Raw genomic sequence first — 19,049 nt, 5'->3', positions numbered from 1 at the left:
TTCCAGGGGGGCCATGCAATCAGCACAGGAGTGCGACATGGCGGCGTCACTCCTGGGGTAACCCACACTGGGAGAGGGTGCGAGAGCGCAGTCTTCACCGGGAGTCCCCACCAAAGCCGCCGGTAGCACGAGCGGAAGCGCTGCTGCTACCACGAGCAAACCGGCGTGAGCAGGAGCACTGCGGCCGGCACAAACCTAAAACGGCAGGTAACCCTGCGGAAGACTACAAACGCACGGTACCTAGGTATGAGCGTGAATGCTGCCCCCGGTACCGGCCGAGAGAAAAAAACAAAAGGCGACAGCGAAGCTGTGATACACGCTACTGTTAACACAAAACCACAGAACTAGCTGCGTCTACAAACGGCCTTTAACACTACAAAAGAAAGACGTACCTCACAGCAAAAAGTAGCTGCGGCCACAAACACGAAGCCGAAGGCAGGCGTGAGCGGGAGCACTGCTGCCAACACATCAGCTTGTTACTCACTCAGATACGTCTCAATCCCGCATTGTCCTAGATGAACAGCTCGTCACAGCCTCTGGAGGGCGAACAAATGGCGCTTTTCCACTACACAGTTCCAGCACGACTCACCTCGACTCGGCTAGCCTCGCCTCGGCACGGTTCCAGGACAGACCTTTTCCATTACAAAAAAGTACCTACTCAACGTGGGCGGGGTCGTCATAGCACGGCTCCGCGAAACTGCCGTGACTTCGTTTTATACGCGACACAAAACACATAAACAATGAAGGACATTGAAGCAGTGGTGTACTTGCTGCTGTTTGTGGCTTTTTGTCACACACAAAGCAAGAAAATTGAGCCGTATGGCTGTAACTATGGTTGTACCGCTGCTGCCGGTATTTAAAAATGCCGGGCTTGATTCTTGTGTGGGACGGCTCATGACTCTTCCAGCGACAACTACCAATCAGCGGCCAGCAGTGTGTCAACATCACATTTTAGTACCGGCTTGGCTCGCTTGGAACCTCACCAGAGCAGGTACTAAAAAAGTACCAGGTACCAGGTACTTTCCCTAGTGGAAACGCAAAAAGAACCGAGGCGAGGCGAGGCGAGTTGTGCTGGAACGGTGTATTGGAAAAGCGCTAAAAAGTGTCCGCGGCACCGATCAATGGGATCGCGAAGCTGCCAGCGACGACTGTCCAACACAGCAAGAACAACGAGCAGACCATACGTGCAAGCGAGAAGATGAAAAGGAACAGATCCTCAAGTGACACCGGAATTTATTCCCAGTCGGGTCACGTGAGGGTCACAGGTGACTTTGTTGGTATATAACCTCGACCTGTGCATATGCAAGACGGAGATATCCAGTGCTTTAAGCACCGCCTCTGGCGGTCAGGAGGGATGAAATAGAACTACATATTTATATACTATCCTGTCTGCCTCCTATTTTGCAGTCCCTCTCTCTCTTTCTCTCCCCTTCCTTGTGTCTGTGCTTGATCGCAGGAGTGAAGACAGGTGTCCAGGAGTCAGGCCACCAGCTGCCATCAATCATGATTAGTTCCTCCTGCATATCTACCTGGTTCAGCCTACAACTCATTGATCATAGACTCTGTTAACACAGTCAGTCACGGCTCTAGCGCCTCTAAAATCAGAAATCATGAAAAGTTTGGAGTGAGATTACATCTGTTAGGACCGGAGCGACTCGAAATTGCGTTTTGGCCGCAGCGGCCCCTCGGCCCCATCCAGTTCTCCCAATTATTTTTGCTACTTAAAAAACTGTTAAATTGTACACACTGTTCATAATTGACCAGCACAAATAAAAATGAAAAAAACTGGGTTAATCCAATAAAAGACTTCAGCTAATTGAAATAAATTGAGCGCTGCGCTACACAGAGTCGGGTATGACAACATGCTTGCAGCAGGAAAAAAAAACCTATTTTCCGAATTCACCCGGCAAAAAAAAATACTATTTCCTGATTGGCTGGTAGGTCTCTACCTCGGAACAGCTGTGAACTCAGCAGAAAAATGTGCCTACGCCTCGCCCGTCCATACATTATATATTCATTTCATTGCGGTGGGATCTATCATTTCTCAGTGTGAGAAATGTCAGGTGTGAGCGTGTGAACTGCTTGAAATGCGTGTGTCTCGCCTCACAGTCAATGCGTGAGACTTGAGAGGTCTGACTCCAGCTTCACACCACAGTCTCAGCCCCTGGTTTTCAGCTCCTGCCCCAGTCTCCCAGCTACCTCCCTGCAATAAAACTCTTTCAAAACCAGTCAGAGCCTTCTGCCTCAGTGTTCCCGCCTTGGGTTCACTCACCCTAACAACTGTAGTACTAAGAAGGGAGGTAAGAGATAAAAGGAAAAACGCTTTAAAATAAGAAACCATGAAATTCAAAACCTATATACCTAACACCTTAAACATTATACATGCATGGTGCAGTACAGTATTTGTGAAACTGATGAAACCAGTGATACTCTGTAATTGTGACTAATCAGGAACATGTTCTTTAATCTGTGCCATGCAAACAAAGTCAGTAATGTACTTACAGAATAATCCCAGCACACAGATCAAAGTGGACCTCATCCTCACATCCAGCACTGACACTCTGTCACTCAGCTGCTCCCAGTCTGACAAATGTTTCTACTTTGCTTCAATAATAATGCAGCAGAAAGAGAGAGGTTACATAAAATATGACTACTAGATATGATTTTTCCCTCAAACTTGTTCTAAACTAACCCTCCCTGTGTTTCCTTCCCTTTCGTGCAGAGTTCAGACCACCTCAGTTCGTTTAACCTCAGCAAACTTTGACACCTTTGCACTTCCTGGCCACTGCAGAAATATCTTAGCTTGTGTCTTGTCCAAAGATTTGGCCCTGGAAAATATTGCATTAAAATGTTATATACACAATAAGTATGTATTTCACATCCATGAACCTTAAAACAATTTTATTTAATCACTTCATATACATACTTAACATGTGTGCATGTTTTACAGCACACGCTCAGTGCTCTTGCAACAACAGTGCCTGCATTGTGGTGAGATATATGTTGTGTCTATGTATAGAAGCCCCGACTAACAAATGTGTTGCCTCCAAAGAACAATAGTGATATGATAGCTTAGAACTAGGGCTGTCAATCAATTAAAATATTCAATCGCGATGATTGTCATGAGTTAACTCGCACATTTTTAATTTATTTCTAAATGTACTGAAATCATATTTTGCAACACACAGACACACAGACACAGACACACACACACACACACACACACACACACGCACACACACACCAGGAAGAGGTCTATTTGAGACTCAACGTACTTTGTAATGTTAAAATGAATTTGCGTTAACATATTCATCTTAACCCATCAATAAGAAAAATGTTGAACATTATTTTTTTCGATTACAGAAAACAAATTATATCGGTATTATATCAGCCTCATTATTCAGAAACAGTATATTCACATAATCTCCATTATTTGTCATTTACAGCATTAATAGCCCAACCAAGTTCAATGCCAATCCACATTTGAACTCAACACATCCATCTTTGGTCTGAATTTTCAATTCTTTACCCAAAATGTTGGGCTTCCCTTGTAGAATGAACCTCCAACATCACAGTGTTGCTGTCTGCCTACATAACTTCATCATGGTTAGCTTGACTGTTATTGTGGTTTGTTAATCTGAGCAAACATCACATATTCAAACAGAAGCCAATGTCACGACTCATTTCTAAAAACAGCCATGGTACAAACGTCTGGTGACTAAAAATGCTGCTTATGCTTACTATAATTTACCTGCACTATTTTCTCTGTTCATGCATTTAATTTTGTGTGTACGTTTTTTTATAGGAATTATAAATACATAAAGGGGGAAATAAATCAAAAATAAAATATAAAAGTAAACTATTTTGGCCCATTGTGCTACACACACTAAGCAACAAGTCTGAGTGGGAACAAACCAAACCACTGCTGATCAGCGTTAGAGAAACACACCATGTGTACCACTTCCTCTTTACACATACAGTAAATAATATGTGTTGTTTTTGTGTGTGGTCACCACATTCACACCAGAGCTATTTTTTTAATTCACGGAAAGAAGAGGTGCATGATACTGTGACATGAGGAAGTGGACAGTCATTTCTCAGTCTGACACTACATTTAATATTTATGCTTTTTATCAAACTGCTGCTTACACAATTTGCTTGCTCAGGAAATTTGAGGGAATCCAGGAAGTTCCAGGACAATTTGACAATTTTCTGATATTTTAGAGATGAATCAATTGATTGATTGAAAATTGTTAGTTGCAGCCATACTCCAGTGTTTGTGACATTATTTTACTTTAATAATCAAAGTAACTGATTATAATTAACCATTTTTATTTTAATGATAATGAAAGAGATGAATACATAAATCTATATATTAGGAACTAAGATAACAGGAAGAACTTCCTCATTAAATATGAGTATTTGTTTACTCTGTGGTTTTTCACAGTTTTAGTTTTAACTCTTTAATGCCGCAGAAGAAAAGAAAGTTTTAGTGTTTTTTCCCCCATTTACATATATGAATGTAATTTATTTATCCATAACCATAAATGTCTTTGAGATCTGTGCTTATAAATCTACTCAGGTGTTTTCAATTAAGTTGTCTGACTTCCTCTCAGGACTGGGGGTGTGTACAAACTGTGATTGATGATTGATATTTTCATTTGTTTCACCGTTTATAAATCCATAGATTTTGTTGAGACTCTCTAACTTCCATCGTAGCTCCACCCTCCTTCCATCTATCTTCCATATATCTAATCAGACAGCATCATTAAAAACACCTGTGTGGGTGTGCAGAGCCTTTTTATTCACGTTTAATGAGTTTCTGTTCTCCAATATAAAGACTAAAAACAACTGTGCAAAACAAATAGTGAAGTTTTGATGATGAGTTTTTTATCTTTCAGCACAACAACAAACAAACATTCATTTTCATAGATTGATGCATATCAGGAATTAAACTAGAATAGCAATATTTTACTACATTAAACATCAAAGCATTTCCTCCACTTTCTTCCTCTTCTGTTCTCACTACCCAACAGCACCACCTGTTGACCAATGTGAGTAAAATCACTTGAGCTGAAGTTCTGATCTGATTTGGAAATGAGATTATGAGCAAATGTAACTGTTGCTAATAATCAGCAGTTCACATAACTCTTACTGAGCATAACTCCATGATTAAACCTCCATATTTTTTTCAATAAAAGCTTTATTTTATTTATGCTTCCAAACAAGCTGAGAATGATTTTGATGCTTTTGTTTCTCCTTTTTCAGCCTTACAAACTTGTAATCTGTTCATCATGAAATATATAAGAATTAAATCCAACATCAAAGATTCAATACCTTATTAGCCAGTCATCTGTATTCAGTTTGTCTTCTGTATTCAGACAGTTTTCCTGTCAGTGATAAACAGTTTGAACTTTTCACTTCACTTTAAGTCTTCTCCAGACTGTGATAGAAACTCGAGTCTCTGCGATGCTGCTGTACCGGCATGTTCCTCCTGGTGCTGCTCACTTTCTCCAGGTTTATCTCCACCAGCACCATGCCCGGGTTCTCTCCTCCACAGTCGCCCAGCACCTCGCCCCAGGGGTCCACCGCCAGGGCGTGACCGTACGACGAACGCTTCTCGTGGTGTCGTCCGACCTGCGCCGCAGCCAGGATGAAGGACTGGGTCTCGATAGCTCGTGCACGGAGTAACACCTGGGAATGTGTGCATTTATAACACCTTTATATCAAAGTTGGGCTTCAGTGGTTTTGTATCTTACAGTAAACAAATATACAATGCACTAATTAATCTGAATAATGACACAAACTGCCTCGTCGTGACTCGTCCTACCTCCCAGTGAGCGGTTCCTGTTGCTACCGTGAAGGCTGATGGGTATGTCAGGATCTCTGCTTCATGCCTCTGCAGAGCCATTGATAACTCGGGGAATCTTAGATCATAGCAGATGCCCAGACCGACCTAAGGCAACAATAACAATATATCATAACAATCATAATGAAGACAACAATAAAACAGGTGGATTTTTGACATCCTGAAAGCCAAAACTGAATCTAAAACATGCCCAATAAATGTTTGTTTCTTGTTCTACATTGATATATATGTCTCACAAAATGATACCTTTCCAATTGGAGTTTGAACCGGAGACACTAGTGACGGTCCGGGGATGGTGAAGGCACTTTCTTTGAGGGATACACCTTTTTCTGGCAGCTCCACGTCAAACAGATGGGACTTCCTGTAGACTGAAACGATGTCACCTGTAGGTGTAATGACAGTGTGTGAGTGCAGGGAATCATCAACGTAGAAAACGTTTTAATTAATTGGGTTTAATTTTAGGAGAGTGTAAAGAAAAGAGTTGAAAGAACAGTACCTTTATTGTTAATTATAACGTGACTGTTGTAGATTCGTTGGTCAGACTCCCAGTCGTGTCCTCTTTCATGAAATCCTCCAAGAGACAGCCACACCTCCAACTTCCTGGAAGACAGAGATGTTAAAATTGCTGCAGAAATTCTCTAGAGATTAAAAAATCTTCTTCACACAGCATGCATGCATTTTGCCTTAAGCGAAACTGAAGCAGGAGGCAAAATTCAGGATTCTCTGCCCTACATTCAACAGAAAACACTTCGTCTACCTGGCCAGCTGAGTGTATCGAGACATCGTGTCTCCTGTCAGGCTCTCAGACAGCGACAGAGTCTCCTCTCGACTGGACCCGATGTAGTCGAATCCCTCAGGCAGGAACACCATGCTCGCCCCTCGCTGCTTTGCTTTCTCCACTAACTCTTTACAAGCAGAGAAGTTGGCCTCTTTGTCCGGAGTGGCCGTCACCTGACACACTGCAGCCAGCGGGTAGTGAGGTAAAGAGGACATCCTGCACAGAGAAAAGGGTTATTATTACTGAATATCCACTCCAGAGCCAAAAAAACATGTAAAGTCAGCTATAGTTGATTATTAACTGCACTAGTAAAATAGTAGTAGGATCATTTTCACTGAATATTGAAGTTGTGGCTTCATTGAGGAGAAAATACACTATACTAAACTTACTTTCTATAATATTGTATAACTTTGCACCCATGGTGATCTTACATGAATATAGAGACATTTTCTGATTTTAAAAGAACTCTAGATCTAGATCTCTAAAAAAATATGTTTGGAGGACTTCACTGTCAAAAATGATTTAAATACCACAATATAAGATTTTGTATTATATCATGTGTTTAGAGGATTAAATGTAAAGTGACAGAAGAATAAAACATACCTGATCTGCAGCTTGATGTTGTATTTCCGAGCTGAGAGAGAGGTCAAATACTTTGTAGATGTTCCCAAAATGCACCTGAACGTGAACATTGGTCCAGACAGCGTCACCTCCCTTGTTTGGTCAACGTTAGTGTCATATTAACATTTGGTTCAGTGTTTTCTGTGCAGCAGGAAGGATCAGGCTTCTTTCTTCTTCTTCTTCTTCTTCTAATTTAATGTTAAATCACTGGTGATATTGTTGCATTACTGCCATCTAGTGGAATTAATTAACTCCTACAGTGTCCAGATTGTCTCACTTTTTCTATCAGCTCTCTCCACTCTAGTATGTTCTTTAATCTTGTCCTGTTACCCCTATTTTTTCCATTTCGTACAGTATGTCCTATATTTTTGATGTTTATGATAATTTAATGATAAAATGACCAAATGACCTGCTTGGATGCTTAAAGTGTGCTGTATGGATTGCTGTCTTTTACGTTTCCTGTCCTGTTTCTGACGCTACCTTCTCTATTTTGAACAGTAAATGTCTCCCACTTATTTCCTGATCCCAGTGCTGTTTTGACTCTTTATAGATATTTTCCACACAATGTTTTCTCCCCTCTGATTTTTTATATGCAATGTCTGTGTTTCCTTTCCTAAGTGCTTGTTTGGCAAGTTTGTTTCCGCTCTTTAATTTCCTTCATTGCCAATGTGAGCAGGACTTTATTGACTGTATGGCAGAAGCCCAAATGAATGCCTTGTTTTATTACTCACGAGTGTATTGAACAATAAGTCCTGATAATTAATGGACACACCTGACATAGGACTGGAGAATACCTCCCAATCCCACTAAAAGAGACTGATGCTGTCCTTACTATGTAAATCCTATGAGCACTGCACACATATAATCTCAGGAACTTCAGCGTATTGCACATTTATATATTGCAGATTTATTTACAAAGAGATTGTTTACTGTATATTGTATTTTACTTTATTTATTTTATCAGTTTCACCCTTACACTGCTACTTTTTTTCCAACTGTACTGCTTGTGTCAATTTGAATTTCTTCCAAAGGGGGATCAATAAAGATACTGTGGAAGCCCATTTCTGCCAACCTCGATGAAAATGAGAATAATAATGAGAAACTTTCTCAATATGACTTAGTAACTCAAAATACTGACTAAGTGTCTCAAAATAATAACTTAGTAACTCAAAATAATGACTTATCTCAAATAATGACTTAGTAACTCAACAAAAATGAGAAACTATCTAAAAATAATGACTTATCTTAAAATAATGATTAGTTTTGAAATACATCTTATCTCATCCTAAACTCTATATTTTCTAAATAATGTACATAGCCTGTATAATAAACTGGCTCATTCCTAATTCTCTGCTGCATAACAGATGATAGAAACCAGCATTAAAGCACACCACCGCCACCTGCTGGACAGAGTATACATTTCCACACAGGCACTCACAGCAGACAGCTCTGCACATCCTGCCCGAGGTCCTTCTCAGCTACACCCTTCCAAGATGGCAGCCAACAGTGGCAGCACGGGTAGCAAATCCAGCAGCAGCTCCGGAGGAAAACAGTCCGGTCCCTCGGCCGAACAGGTACCATCACCTCCAGCCATGTGTGGTTTAATCTCTCCGGTGTTTCTGGTTGTTGTTTAGCCGTGTGTTGAGTCGCTAAAGCCGGCAGTCTGAGCCCCAGCTAGCCGATGCTAACGTTAGCTTCCCTATCGCCATCATCAGGCTCACATTGTGCTTTTATCACCAGAAATGAGCACAGCACAAACACTCAGATGGGGGTGTTTTATGCTATTTTAAAGTTTAAATGTTTAGTCACAGGGTTATGCTCATGGAAACCTGATTAATAAAAGTTATAGTGCATTTAATTTAGTATACGTCCCTTTTGGGAAGGTGTAAGATAGGCTATTTTTATCACTGAAGACCACCCAGAGCCTCTTCAAGACAGTAGAGCTCACTTCATGTAACTACTTCATGTCCATTTGGATATATTTATTTATATTTCATGAGCTGGTTGTATGATTTTGTATTTAAAATCGTACATCTACCAAGCTTTTAGACAGCATCAAGTAAAAAACCTCAGAACTGTAATTAAAATTGAGAAATTAGAGTTTATTTCCAGCATTATTTTGTGCATTAAGATGAATAAATAAATACAAATATGTTCAGTTAGCAGAAAATCATTCAGCAGCACAGTATGGCTGCCTATGATTAAATATTTAATATGTAATAACCTGTCAAATAACCATTTTAATTATCAGAAATCAGGTTTGAGATTTACTTTATCTGTACTTGATTAATTGATCAGTAGTTTAAAAATGTGTGGCCATCAACTATAGGCACAGTACTTTTTTAGAGCTAAAATGATTGACAGAAAAATAATTGGCCAAACATTTTGATCAGTTTAATTCTCAAGCACAAACTCCAGCTTCTCATTTGCAGAGACTCACTGCTTTACTTTATCTTTATCTTCAGGGCTGGGTATCTGTACTCGATACCATTTAAGGTACTGACTGAAATAAATGGATACCAAGTAGTATTGAAACGTCTCCCATCAAACATTACCTGCTATCAATCTTTTTTGCACCCAGAGCTAGACAATATGACTATTTCTATGGACTTGCTCACAGCCAATAAACAAAAAATTTCTTCGATTTAATGCGACAATAATATTAATTTGACTTTCAAAATACATTTGTGTAAAAATCTAATCATTTAGATGTGGAGTAGTGGTGGCGTTTTATGCAGTTCAATGCTTCTATTCACATGATGGGAACTTATGTCATAATTCTGCATGTGGAGCCCTATCAAAAAAAAAAGAAAGATCATATCACTCCATGATTAAATCAATAGTTTGATATCAACATCTGTATTGTTCCAGTCCTACAGTATTGATTCATAGTAAAAATATGTGTGTTGTATGACATAAATGTGTATGTATGTGTTTGTGTGACAGGTCGTGGCAACATTTCAGAGGATGCGTCAGGAGCAGCGCAGTATGGCCTCTAAATCTGCAGAGTTAGAGATGGAGATCAACGAGCACAGGTCAGTTACTCACGTTCACACCTCGATGCCCAAATCTAACGTCTCTTCATTTCATAATAGGTCGACAGTCTAAACCTTTATTATAGTCTGTACTGCCAGTATGTATGTATCCCACTTCTTATTCACAGTGTATCCTACCTTCTGAGTACTTTAAACTCCAGAGATCATAAGTTAGAGTTGGTTTTTGAACTACAGACAAGTGACCGGCTTAGTAGATATTTTACACATTACTCAGCTCATTCATGCGTACCTCTTCTGGAGCGTTGCACTACTGTACTCTCTCTTGTCTGATCTTCCCCAAAAAAGACAGTTTGACAACTTCATGTATTTGTACCCTGCGGCCAGAGCTTTCACAAGAACCAGGGGAACTGAGCACATGTTGTTTCCACTTTTTTAAAGTTAATTATAGAATTGATTTTAAAGTGCTGCTACTGTTTTATAAACCGTGTAACAACCGCAGGCCATAACTTACATAATAATATAATTTTATTCTATAAATTATTTGGCTATTTTGCCATTTTTAAATATAATTTTAATGCATTTCTCTGCCTAATGTAAAGCACTTTGAAATCTATGTTTGATAGGTGATATACAAATGAAATGTGCCTATCCTTAGAGGTCTGTATGGAATAATTCTGACTTTTTTTCCCATCCAGCTTAGTAATTGACACCCTGAAGGAAGTGGATCCTTCGAGGAAATGCTTTCGTCTAGTTGGAGGAGTGTTGGTGGAGAGGACGGTAAAAGAAGTTCTACCGGCGCTGGAAACCAACAAAGAACAGGTAACGGATGAATAAAGGAAAATAAATAAATGTATGCATTATAATTTTCTTAAAACAAACTTTGAATATTAAGGATTTAACTGTTAAAACCTTATATCAGTAATAAGTGCTTTCTTTCAATATCTATTAATTTAAAACTTTCATTTTCCTTTAAGAACTATAAATCTCACACTCCTTTTTTTTCTCTTCTGTCCTCCACAGATCACAAAAATTATCGAGTCCATCAACACACAGATGCAGACGAAAGGGCGGGAACTCACAGAGTACAGGGAACGCTACAACATCCGGTTGGTGGGCGAAGGCGAAGGAGAGGCACAAGGCCAGTCAGCTGCGTCCTCCAGGGACAGCGAAGGAGGCGGGTCCAAAAGCGGAGCGGGCGTTTTAGTGTCGTAGTCTGTAATGATAGAGAGCGACAGCGGGGCTCTAAGATTTCTGCATTGAAATTACAGTTGGTGTCACAAAATCTAGGTTTAAAAAAAAAAAAAAAAGGATCACTCTTCACACGATGACTTTGCACATTTCTGCTCAACACGAAGCATTTAGTGTTGAAATAATTTGTATCAGAAAAAAAATAAGATTGGGTTCTTTGTGTTAGAAGCTGGTGTGTCCAAAAATGGAAGGTGTTAGTCATGCGTCTGCCTTACAGTAAAGCTGATTATTGTTTTGTTTTTTAAATGTTAATTGTTGAAATATTTTGACATATATTCAGGAGTTGTGTTCAAGCCTCTGGATGATTTGTTCGTCTCAACCTGTTTACACATGATCACACCAACTAAAATATTTGTAGGAAATGTGTTTGTTATTCCCATATAAGGGAAAATGTAACATTTCAAACGCTTAAAACCTGCACACAGTAAATAAATAACTAAATCAAAGTGCATTATTATTAAGTGAACATGCCTTTGCAATTTTTTTTTAAACTTCAGATTTTGGACGACTTGAGGAACGATTGACAGCTTTAGGAAAAATAAATGCTGATTTCTTAGGGGCCCTAAAATAGGTTTAAGCCGCATAAAAAAAAGTCACCCTTGCCAAGACAGAACAGGTCCTGGAAGGCATTTTGACAACGCGTGTCTTGAGCATGAACAAGAGATTATACTGTAAACCTGTCACTATTGATCAAAATGAATCTTCTCAGCTTTTTACGCACGACTCAGAAAACTGTCTTCACGTATTGGCCATGCGTTGAAAAGCTGCTGGTCTGTATTCATAATGGATGATGTAAGGTCTTCTGTGTCCAGTGTTTACTAAAGTACAAGCTGTGACCTGACAAGTGAGCTAATGATAAAAGCCTGTCACTGAAAAACACACCATGAATCCTGTTAAATTAGTTTGGAATTAATTTGTTAACACAGTCTAAACTGAGGAAATGCCTCCTAGGACCTGAGGTGCGCTGTCCACACTGTTCATGTAGTTGTAAAGACAAAAATGTTTGTTTTTGTTAATGGTCATCAATTAAAGAATGTCACAATTGTGCTTTGTTGTGTGATGTCTCTGATCTTTATTATAGTACATAACGCTTAACATACACCAGCTGTTTTCAACCCACCAATCTGTAACTTTTTGGAGAAGTTTAAACCCATAATGTGTTTGGTATAAGTCTTTTAACAATGGTACATGTTGACTGTAAGCAATAATGCAGTCCAATCAATTTGGGATTGATCAATTTCCATTTTTCTTTTCTCACAGATTTTTCCATGTGCATGAATTAATGAAAAATTAAGATCTAATGGATATTTTCCTACCATCACAGCCTCTAACAGACTTCAACAATAGGCATAATTCACATTCACAGGTGGGGAATGAACACAGGGAATGAACATTAATGTAATTAAGTATTAATGTAAGTCACCCAACATAACATATGGATGTTTTAATTCTAATAAAGATAACAGCATAAAATCCCTCAGTGTATTATAGCGGGAGCAGTAAGTATCCCTTGGGCACCACTCAGACTCTTAATTAGCTGTCTTTAATTTATATACGTGTGCGATGTTCCTGGGATTAACATAGTAAGAACAGCATCAGTCTTTATGGTGAGAGTGGGATGCACTGGGAGCTGTGGTGTAGTAGTCTGATGGCTGACGGTATAAAAGACCCCCCCCAACAAGTGCTTTGAGGCACATGACTGGATGAGTCTGTGGCTGAACATGCTCCTGAACTGCCTCAGCTCGGCATAGAAATCATGAGAGAGATTGTCTGTCTGTCTATCTGTCTGTCTGTCTGTCTGTCTGTCTATCTGTCTGTCTGTCTGTCTGTCTATAAAGGGGCATCTGTAGAAAAGTTGCATGTGAATATGGTATTTATTAAAAAGGACAAGCCAAATAAGATCCTGTTATAGAGTATCTAGATTGACTGTTTAACTATTGGAGAAACAAATCATCTACCAACCCAAAACAATGAAAAGTGAATACCCGACGAGGATGGGATTCGAACCCACGCGTGCAGAGCACAATGGATTAGCAGTCCATCGCCTTAACCACTCGGCCACCTCGTCCTATGGACTCCATATACATAGCAATAATTTTTTTATAGGAGTAACTTTATTATTATCACTGTCACTATCTGTAAAAACATCGCATTCACACTTACGCCTAATAAAAACGTCCCTCTTCTCTAACCCCTGAACGGTGGTTGATACTAGTTCAGCTAGCTGCTACTAACGCCGCAGCACCACATTCAGCGGCGCCTTTACTCCCGACATTACGGTTATTACGCATCGACATGCGCCGCTGTCGCAGCAGCAGAGCAGCAACAACTGAGCTGTGTTTGGATGGAGAGATCTGATACTGGAGCACTTTCGCCTGTGTATCCGTGCTGTCGACGGCCATATGAAAATCTGGGGGCGGCACTGCCACTAAAAAAGGATAATATGGCGTCAAGTATTCGTTGTGTTTCCAGCCGTATAGGGCTGCAGTGCTAGCAGCATTTAGGTAGCAATGTAGGTAATGTTAGCTGGGACGCTCGGACAGAAATAGCCCTCAAAAGGAAACAGCAGCCTGCTCCAGTCTTTGGACCTGCTTTGTGTACAGTATTCGTCCGGTTTGCTGTTGCTCTGGTATGCATCTCTCCAAGAAATGTTCCGCCTTCAAAGTGGTGCTGAGTGCTCTGCTGATAGTGGCGCTGCTGCAGCTCATATACTTGTCCTTCCTATCCAAGTTTCACGGTAAGCAGCAGCGGTACCGATACTCAGAGCTGTTTGGAGGCTCTGGAGGCAAGAAAAATGGGCACCAAGAGAAAAACTCGCGCAAGGAGCGTCTGAGGTACTCGCTGTCTACTGGGGGTATCTTTGATAACAGTGGGCAGTACCGGGTGTACAAGAACTTGATCAAAAGTGATTTAACCACTAATCAGAAACCAGGATCCGACCCCAGCGCCCATGTCCTGGCTTTAGCATCACACACAACCATCAACAACCTCCATCACCTTGAATCTCTTCTGGAAAGGTGGCAGAACCCTCTCTCTGTGGCCATATTTGCACATGGGCAAGATGTCAAGTTTGCCACCGCCTTGGTTTATGCACTCAGCTTCTTCTGTCCTCGGATCCAAGCCCTGGTGGACTTCCACTTGGTGTGCCTCTCGGGAGAGATGGCCAGTTTCCCTGAGCAGGACCGGGAGCACTTTGCAGGCCTTGAGGACTGTGCCTCTGTGTTTTCCAGACTGGAGACCCACAGGGATAAATACAAGAACTATGCCATCAGCGGAAACATCTCCTACCCCAACAACCTTCTGCGTAACGTGGCCCGAAGTGGCACAGAGTCCTCCTACATCCTGGTCATCGACATCGACATGATGCCCAGCGCTGACCTGCACCAGCAGTTCCTGGCCATGATCATGAAGCGCGAGCAGGCCAGTGACGAGGTATTTGTCCTGCCCGCTTTCGAGATCCGCCACGCCAGGAAGATGCCGGCCTCCAAGGCGGAGTTGGTGCAGCTCTACCAGGTGGGTGAGGTGCGGCCGTTTTATGAAGAGCTGTGTCCTCGCTGTCAGGCACCCACTAACTACTCACAGTGGGTTAACAGCCATGTCAGAGGGACGGGGACCCTGGAGGTCGCCTACACGCTCACCTGGGTGGACCCCTGGGAGCCTTTCTACATCGGGCCCCACACTGTGCCCCTCTACGATGAGAACTTCAAGCAATATGGCTTCAATCGTATAAGCCAGGTGGGTTTAATTTGAACATTTAAGTATTAAAGCTCATTCCTGACATTGGAAACCCTACTCAAAAACAAAAGAGGTCCTCTAGTGATAAAGCAGATGAAAACCACAGGTTATAGCTGAAAGTTGTGGAAAAAGATAGTAAGTGGACTTTGAATTGAGTCCAAATAACAAGATAAAAATGTACTTCTCTTTCAGTTCTGGATATAGCCGTCCCCTTAAAAAAACAAATTTGAGAAGCTGCAGTCAGTGAATTTTTTGCAATTTTGCTTAAAACATGACTTTTAATTGACTGTCACAGCTCTCCTTTCCATCTTTTTCTGTGTCCTGATTATTTTGTAAACTTGTACTCAAAGACTCTTCCCTCCTTCCTGTGCAACATTTCTATATCTTTGCCCAACTCCTCTCTTCTCATGGCCTCTTCCTGACACTTTTTTACCCACATTTCATCTCTTCTTGATTCTCCTGTCACTCATCACTTCCAATGTTTGCCTTCTCATCCTCATCATTTTTGTCTCTTTCCCCCCTGCAGGCCTGTGAGCTCCACGTGGCCGGATACAGGTTCTCGGTGCTCAGCTCAGCCTTTCTGGTGCACCGGGGCTTCAAGATCCAGGGGGAGTTCCACGCCAAGAAGGACGAGGAGAACAAACACAACCGAGTTCTGTTTCGCAGCTTCAAAGAGGGCCTGAAAACCAAATACCCATCCTCCAACAGACGATGCTGAGAAAAGTTGAGGACTCCTAGTCCTGCTGGTTTCAGTCTCCAATTAAATCAGTCTTCTGCTGACATGGACGTACGTTTTACTGTCAGCATAAGAACCCAATTTTTTTCCTTTGATTTCTAGTGGTGATGGCACAGTAGGAGTTTAAGCTAATCCAACTATTTTTCCCTCCCAATCCTCTCTGAACATGAGCAGCATTGAAATGTTCTCTGGGGATTTCTGAAAACGTCCTACTAGTCAGGATCGAAAAGAAGAAACGAGCAGTCGAGACTTTAGCGAAACAGTGTTGAAAGCAGTAGCCAAAACCACATTACATAACAGATTATTCGCTTAAATTTAGACAGAGTTTTAAAGCATATGAGGTACATAACCCATACTTCAAAAAGTGAGGTTTTAAGACATTTTGGGCTTGTCTAGACACAAGAATAGACACAAAAAATGCAACTGCAAGATAAGACCCTACATATCCAGTCAGAGAGATATCCTAAAGAACAAAAGTACTAATTGTACTATATTTAACATGATATTTAAGGTTATGTATTTTATGACAGCTGATCAAAGGTTGCTGAGTCTTTTAAAAAGACAAGCCTGGTGCCAAACCTCAAATCGCTGTCCGCAATAGTCAGATATTTCTTTTTAGAGATTAAATTGTGTGCCAGTCAGTAATGTGCTTTGGCCACCAGATGGCAGCAGGCACTTGAGTGTTGAGTGCACAGTTGCAGCATCTCTATATTGCAGGCTGAAGTGAGTATTAGAAACACTACAGCAGAACACAGGGATTACACAACATCAGTGTTGTCTGGTGCTCAAAGGGATGCGATTTTACACTGTGCCACAGCTGTCAGCACATTTCTGAAGTCCTCACTATCTTGTGAGCGCTCGTCCTTGCCGCAGACTGTCTGAAGAGATGACTCAGGCGTAATGAGTACAACAAAGCACAGGGTAACTTCATATAAAGACATTGTACAACACTACCTTTTCGCCAACACTGTGCAGAACTACTGTATTATAACACTGATAGGATTTGACACTGATAGTCGACTAGATTATCTCAAGTTTGGGTTGTTTTTTTTCACCTCTCTTGACATAAATGATGGAGCCAGTGGGCTATAGGTGAATATGTAGCATGGTAAGTGAGTAGACATTAAGATACTGCATAATCAAAACATAAACCACAAACAAAAGCATCCTGTGTTGTCCAAAGGATTGCTATGGTAATACGTATCAAACACTACGAGTAGATAGCAGATTATTTATCATACATTAAGTCTTTAACCCTCCGGTACATACAGCATTAGACCTGGACTACCACTCTTCTCATGTCTGCTTAGTGAAACATACATATACAAAATATGTTGTTTGGTTACTTTAAGTGTTAAATTGTCATGTAATTGTTGATTTTGTAAGGTTTAAAATCATTTGACTTCTTTCCTTCATCACTTGTAATGTTTATGATATATTTATTGTGACATGTTTTCCCGTTAACTGGAATTGGTTGAATTTCTTTTTTTATTACTACCCCGAGCAAGAAAACTGTAGCACGAAACTGTGTTCGGTGGCACATTTCAGAGTTTTAGTTTTAGAACCACTATGAAATCAATTTATTTGGTATTTTGGAGTGAGATACATTTCAACAGATTATCTTGTGTGATGATGTGGTGTGGTGCTTTATTTTCTTTATTTCTCATGTCTTTACCTGACTTATATTTTTTTTCTTTTGTATTTATTTTTTCTTTTGTGTTCATGAAATATAATGCCTGATTTGTATTGTTGGAGTTTCTATTAAACCAACTGGATGACTTTTATTGGATCTATAACATAAGTATGCATCAGTTTTGATGTATTATATATGATACAGTCACTGTAACAACTACTGAACACAACATCCTCAGTCATCAGAAAGCTCTTTGAACACTTGTAAGTACACAAAAAGACACCGAATTAATCAACACTTCCAGAGGAATTTGTAACAACTAAAAAATTGGTTCCAAAGCACTGGTGATAGTGCTACAGACTTGTTCAGCATCCCCACCTGTACAGCTATGCTGAATTTGGTTACCATTGAATATCACATTTAAGACATATAGCTGTCAATGGGTAGTATGGTAGTGTTTCAATAATGGCCACAAGGTGGGGCCATTGGCTCCAAGCTTAAACGTGTAGAGAACATGTTCACCAGAATTGTAGAAATATCATGTTATAGTATTACAGTAGTGTCCCCTGTGGGTAGAACCGTATCAAATCTTACACACTTGTATAGTGTAGCTGTATGTACAACATTCCCAAATTTGGATGCAATCTAATGTATAAATGAAGAGTTTCGGACTAGTCAGTGCATCATGCCACACCTTGAACATTTTAGTAACCAATTGCAGATGGTAAGTGACAGCCAAAAACAAATTCAGGGTCATCTAAATATGGTATGTACCAAATTTGGTGAAAATTAGACGTTTCAAAAGAAACAAAGAATGTGTTTACCAAAAAATCCTAAATGGGCATAAATGGGCCTGTCCTAAATCAGTTAAATACGCATCGTCCAAAGAACACACTGCAAATATTGTTTTGATGAGTTATTAGAAAAAACATAAAACAACTAATAACTGACCACATGGTGGCACTTTTTGTAGCATGTTTTAATATGTGAAACATTAGCACATGGGACACCTATCCATGAATTATTAATACCTAATCACTATTAGTTTTTGAGACATCAACTTTCAAACATTCCTCCTACTTTAGCCTTTACAATATCCATTCTAATATTGAAGAATTTTGTAAAATTACTGAAATATGCTAGAAAGAAGGAAGGCTAAACATTTTGATATTGAATGTTTTCACTGAAATACAGAAATAGTTAGTCATCACAAAAACTCGCGGAAGAACAATGACTAAAGATTTGAAAAACAAAACTAATGTCAACACCATTTCTCAATGTATCATTTCAATAAGAGGCAAGCAAGCAAAGTTCAGGACATGAACAATGGCATCTAATATCTCAGAAACTTGTTCCAAACTTCACTAATTTTATCTGATTTCAGGTACTAATTCGTAGATTGTAGTGTGTCATTCAACAGTGAGGGAAACAAG

At 40.2% G+C, this 19,049-nt stretch overlaps 3 protein-coding genes and 1 non-coding gene across 5 annotated transcripts; 2 read left to right on the top strand and 2 right to left on the bottom strand.

Moving 5' to 3' along the window:
* Window positions 1–2,530: 2,530 nt before the first annotated feature.
* On the bottom strand, window positions 2,531–7,435 carry nit1 (nitrilase 1). Of its 2 annotated transcripts, XR_009927874.1 has the most exons (7): window positions 7,251–7,435; window positions 6,627–6,863; window positions 6,366–6,469; window positions 6,116–6,252; window positions 5,831–5,956; window positions 5,338–5,694; window positions 2,531–2,604 (listed from the first exon to the last, which is right to left on the bottom strand). XR_009927874.1 is itself a non-coding variant. In XM_062444600.1 (6 exons), exons 1-6 carry the CDS (start codon window positions 7,337–7,339, stop codon window positions 5,428–5,430), a joined length of 960 nt encoding a protein of 319 aa, XP_062300584.1. In that variant the 5' UTR covers window positions 7,340–7,435; the 3' UTR covers window positions 4,254–5,427. The 2 variants fall into 2 exon arrangements, 1 of the variants encoding a protein (XP_062300584.1); XM_062444600.1 differs by lacking the exon at window positions 2,531–2,604 and having other exon boundaries at window positions 4,254–5,694.
* Window positions 7,436–8,753: 1,318 nt separating this feature from the next.
* pfdn2 (prefoldin subunit 2) lies at window positions 8,754–12,559 on the top strand. Its single transcript, XM_062444640.1, has 4 exons — window positions 8,754–8,842; window positions 10,215–10,303; window positions 10,960–11,083; window positions 11,285–12,559. The coding sequence occupies exons 1-4, from the start codon at window positions 8,762–8,764 to the stop codon at window positions 11,474–11,476; spliced, it is 486 nt and encodes a 161-aa protein (XP_062300624.1). The 5' UTR covers window positions 8,754–8,761; the 3' UTR covers window positions 11,477–12,559.
* Window positions 12,560–13,498: 939 nt separating this feature from the next.
* trnas-gcu (transfer RNA serine (anticodon GCU)) lies at window positions 13,499–13,580 on the bottom strand. Its single transcript has one exon. It is a non-coding gene; the product is annotated as a tRNA-Ser (tRNA).
* A 259-nt stretch (window positions 13,581–13,839) lies between these two features.
* Window positions 13,840–16,566, top strand: b4gat1 (beta-1,4-glucuronyltransferase 1). Its single transcript, XM_062444583.1, has 2 exons — window positions 13,840–15,247; window positions 15,774–16,566. Exons 1-2 carry the CDS (start codon window positions 14,144–14,146, stop codon window positions 15,963–15,965), a joined length of 1,296 nt encoding a protein of 431 aa, XP_062300567.1. The 5' UTR covers window positions 13,840–14,143; the 3' UTR covers window positions 15,966–16,566.
* The last annotated feature ends 2,483 nt before the right edge of the window (window positions 16,567–19,049 follow it).

This window comes from Scomber scombrus, chromosome 23, assembly GCF_963691925.1.
Source record: "Scomber scombrus chromosome 23, fScoSco1.1, whole genome shotgun sequence".
In the NCBI taxonomy this organism is placed as follows: Eukaryota; Metazoa; Chordata; class Actinopteri; order Scombriformes; family Scombridae; genus Scomber; species Scomber scombrus.
The sequence above is the reverse complement of the archived record's forward strand: the minus strand, read 5'-3'. Positions and strand labels throughout refer to the sequence as shown.

Bases quoted from the DNA above. Each gene is read 5' to 3' on its own strand.
- nit1 (XM_062444600.1), bottom strand. From the start codon at position 7,339: ATGTTCACGTTCAGGTGCATTTTGGGAACATCTACAAAGTATTTGACC. The intron at 6,864-7,250 runs GTATGTTTTATT...TTCTCTGTGCAG, and splicing joins AACATCAAGCTGCAGATCAG to GATGTCCTCTTTACCTCACT. The intron at 5,957-6,115 runs GTATCATTTTGT...TTGTTGCCTTAG, and splicing joins TTCAAACTCCAATTGGAAAG to GTCGGTCTGGGCATCTGCTA.
- pfdn2 (XM_062444640.1), top strand. From the start codon at position 8,762: ATGGCAGCCAACAGTGGCAGCACGGGTAGCAAATCCAGCAGCAGCTCC. The intron at 8,843-10,214 runs GTACCATCACCT...TTTGTGTGACAG, and splicing joins CCGGTCCCTCGGCCGAACAG to GTCGTGGCAACATTTCAGAG. The intron at 10,304-10,959 runs GTCAGTTACTCA...TTTCCCATCCAG, and splicing joins ATGGAGATCAACGAGCACAG to CTTAGTAATTGACACCCTGA.
- b4gat1 (XM_062444583.1), top strand. From the start codon at position 14,144: ATGCATCTCTCCAAGAAATGTTCCGCCTTCAAAGTGGTGCTGAGTGCT. The intron at 15,248-15,773 runs GTGGGTTTAATT...TCCCCCCTGCAG, and splicing joins GCTTCAATCGTATAAGCCAG to GCCTGTGAGCTCCACGTGGC.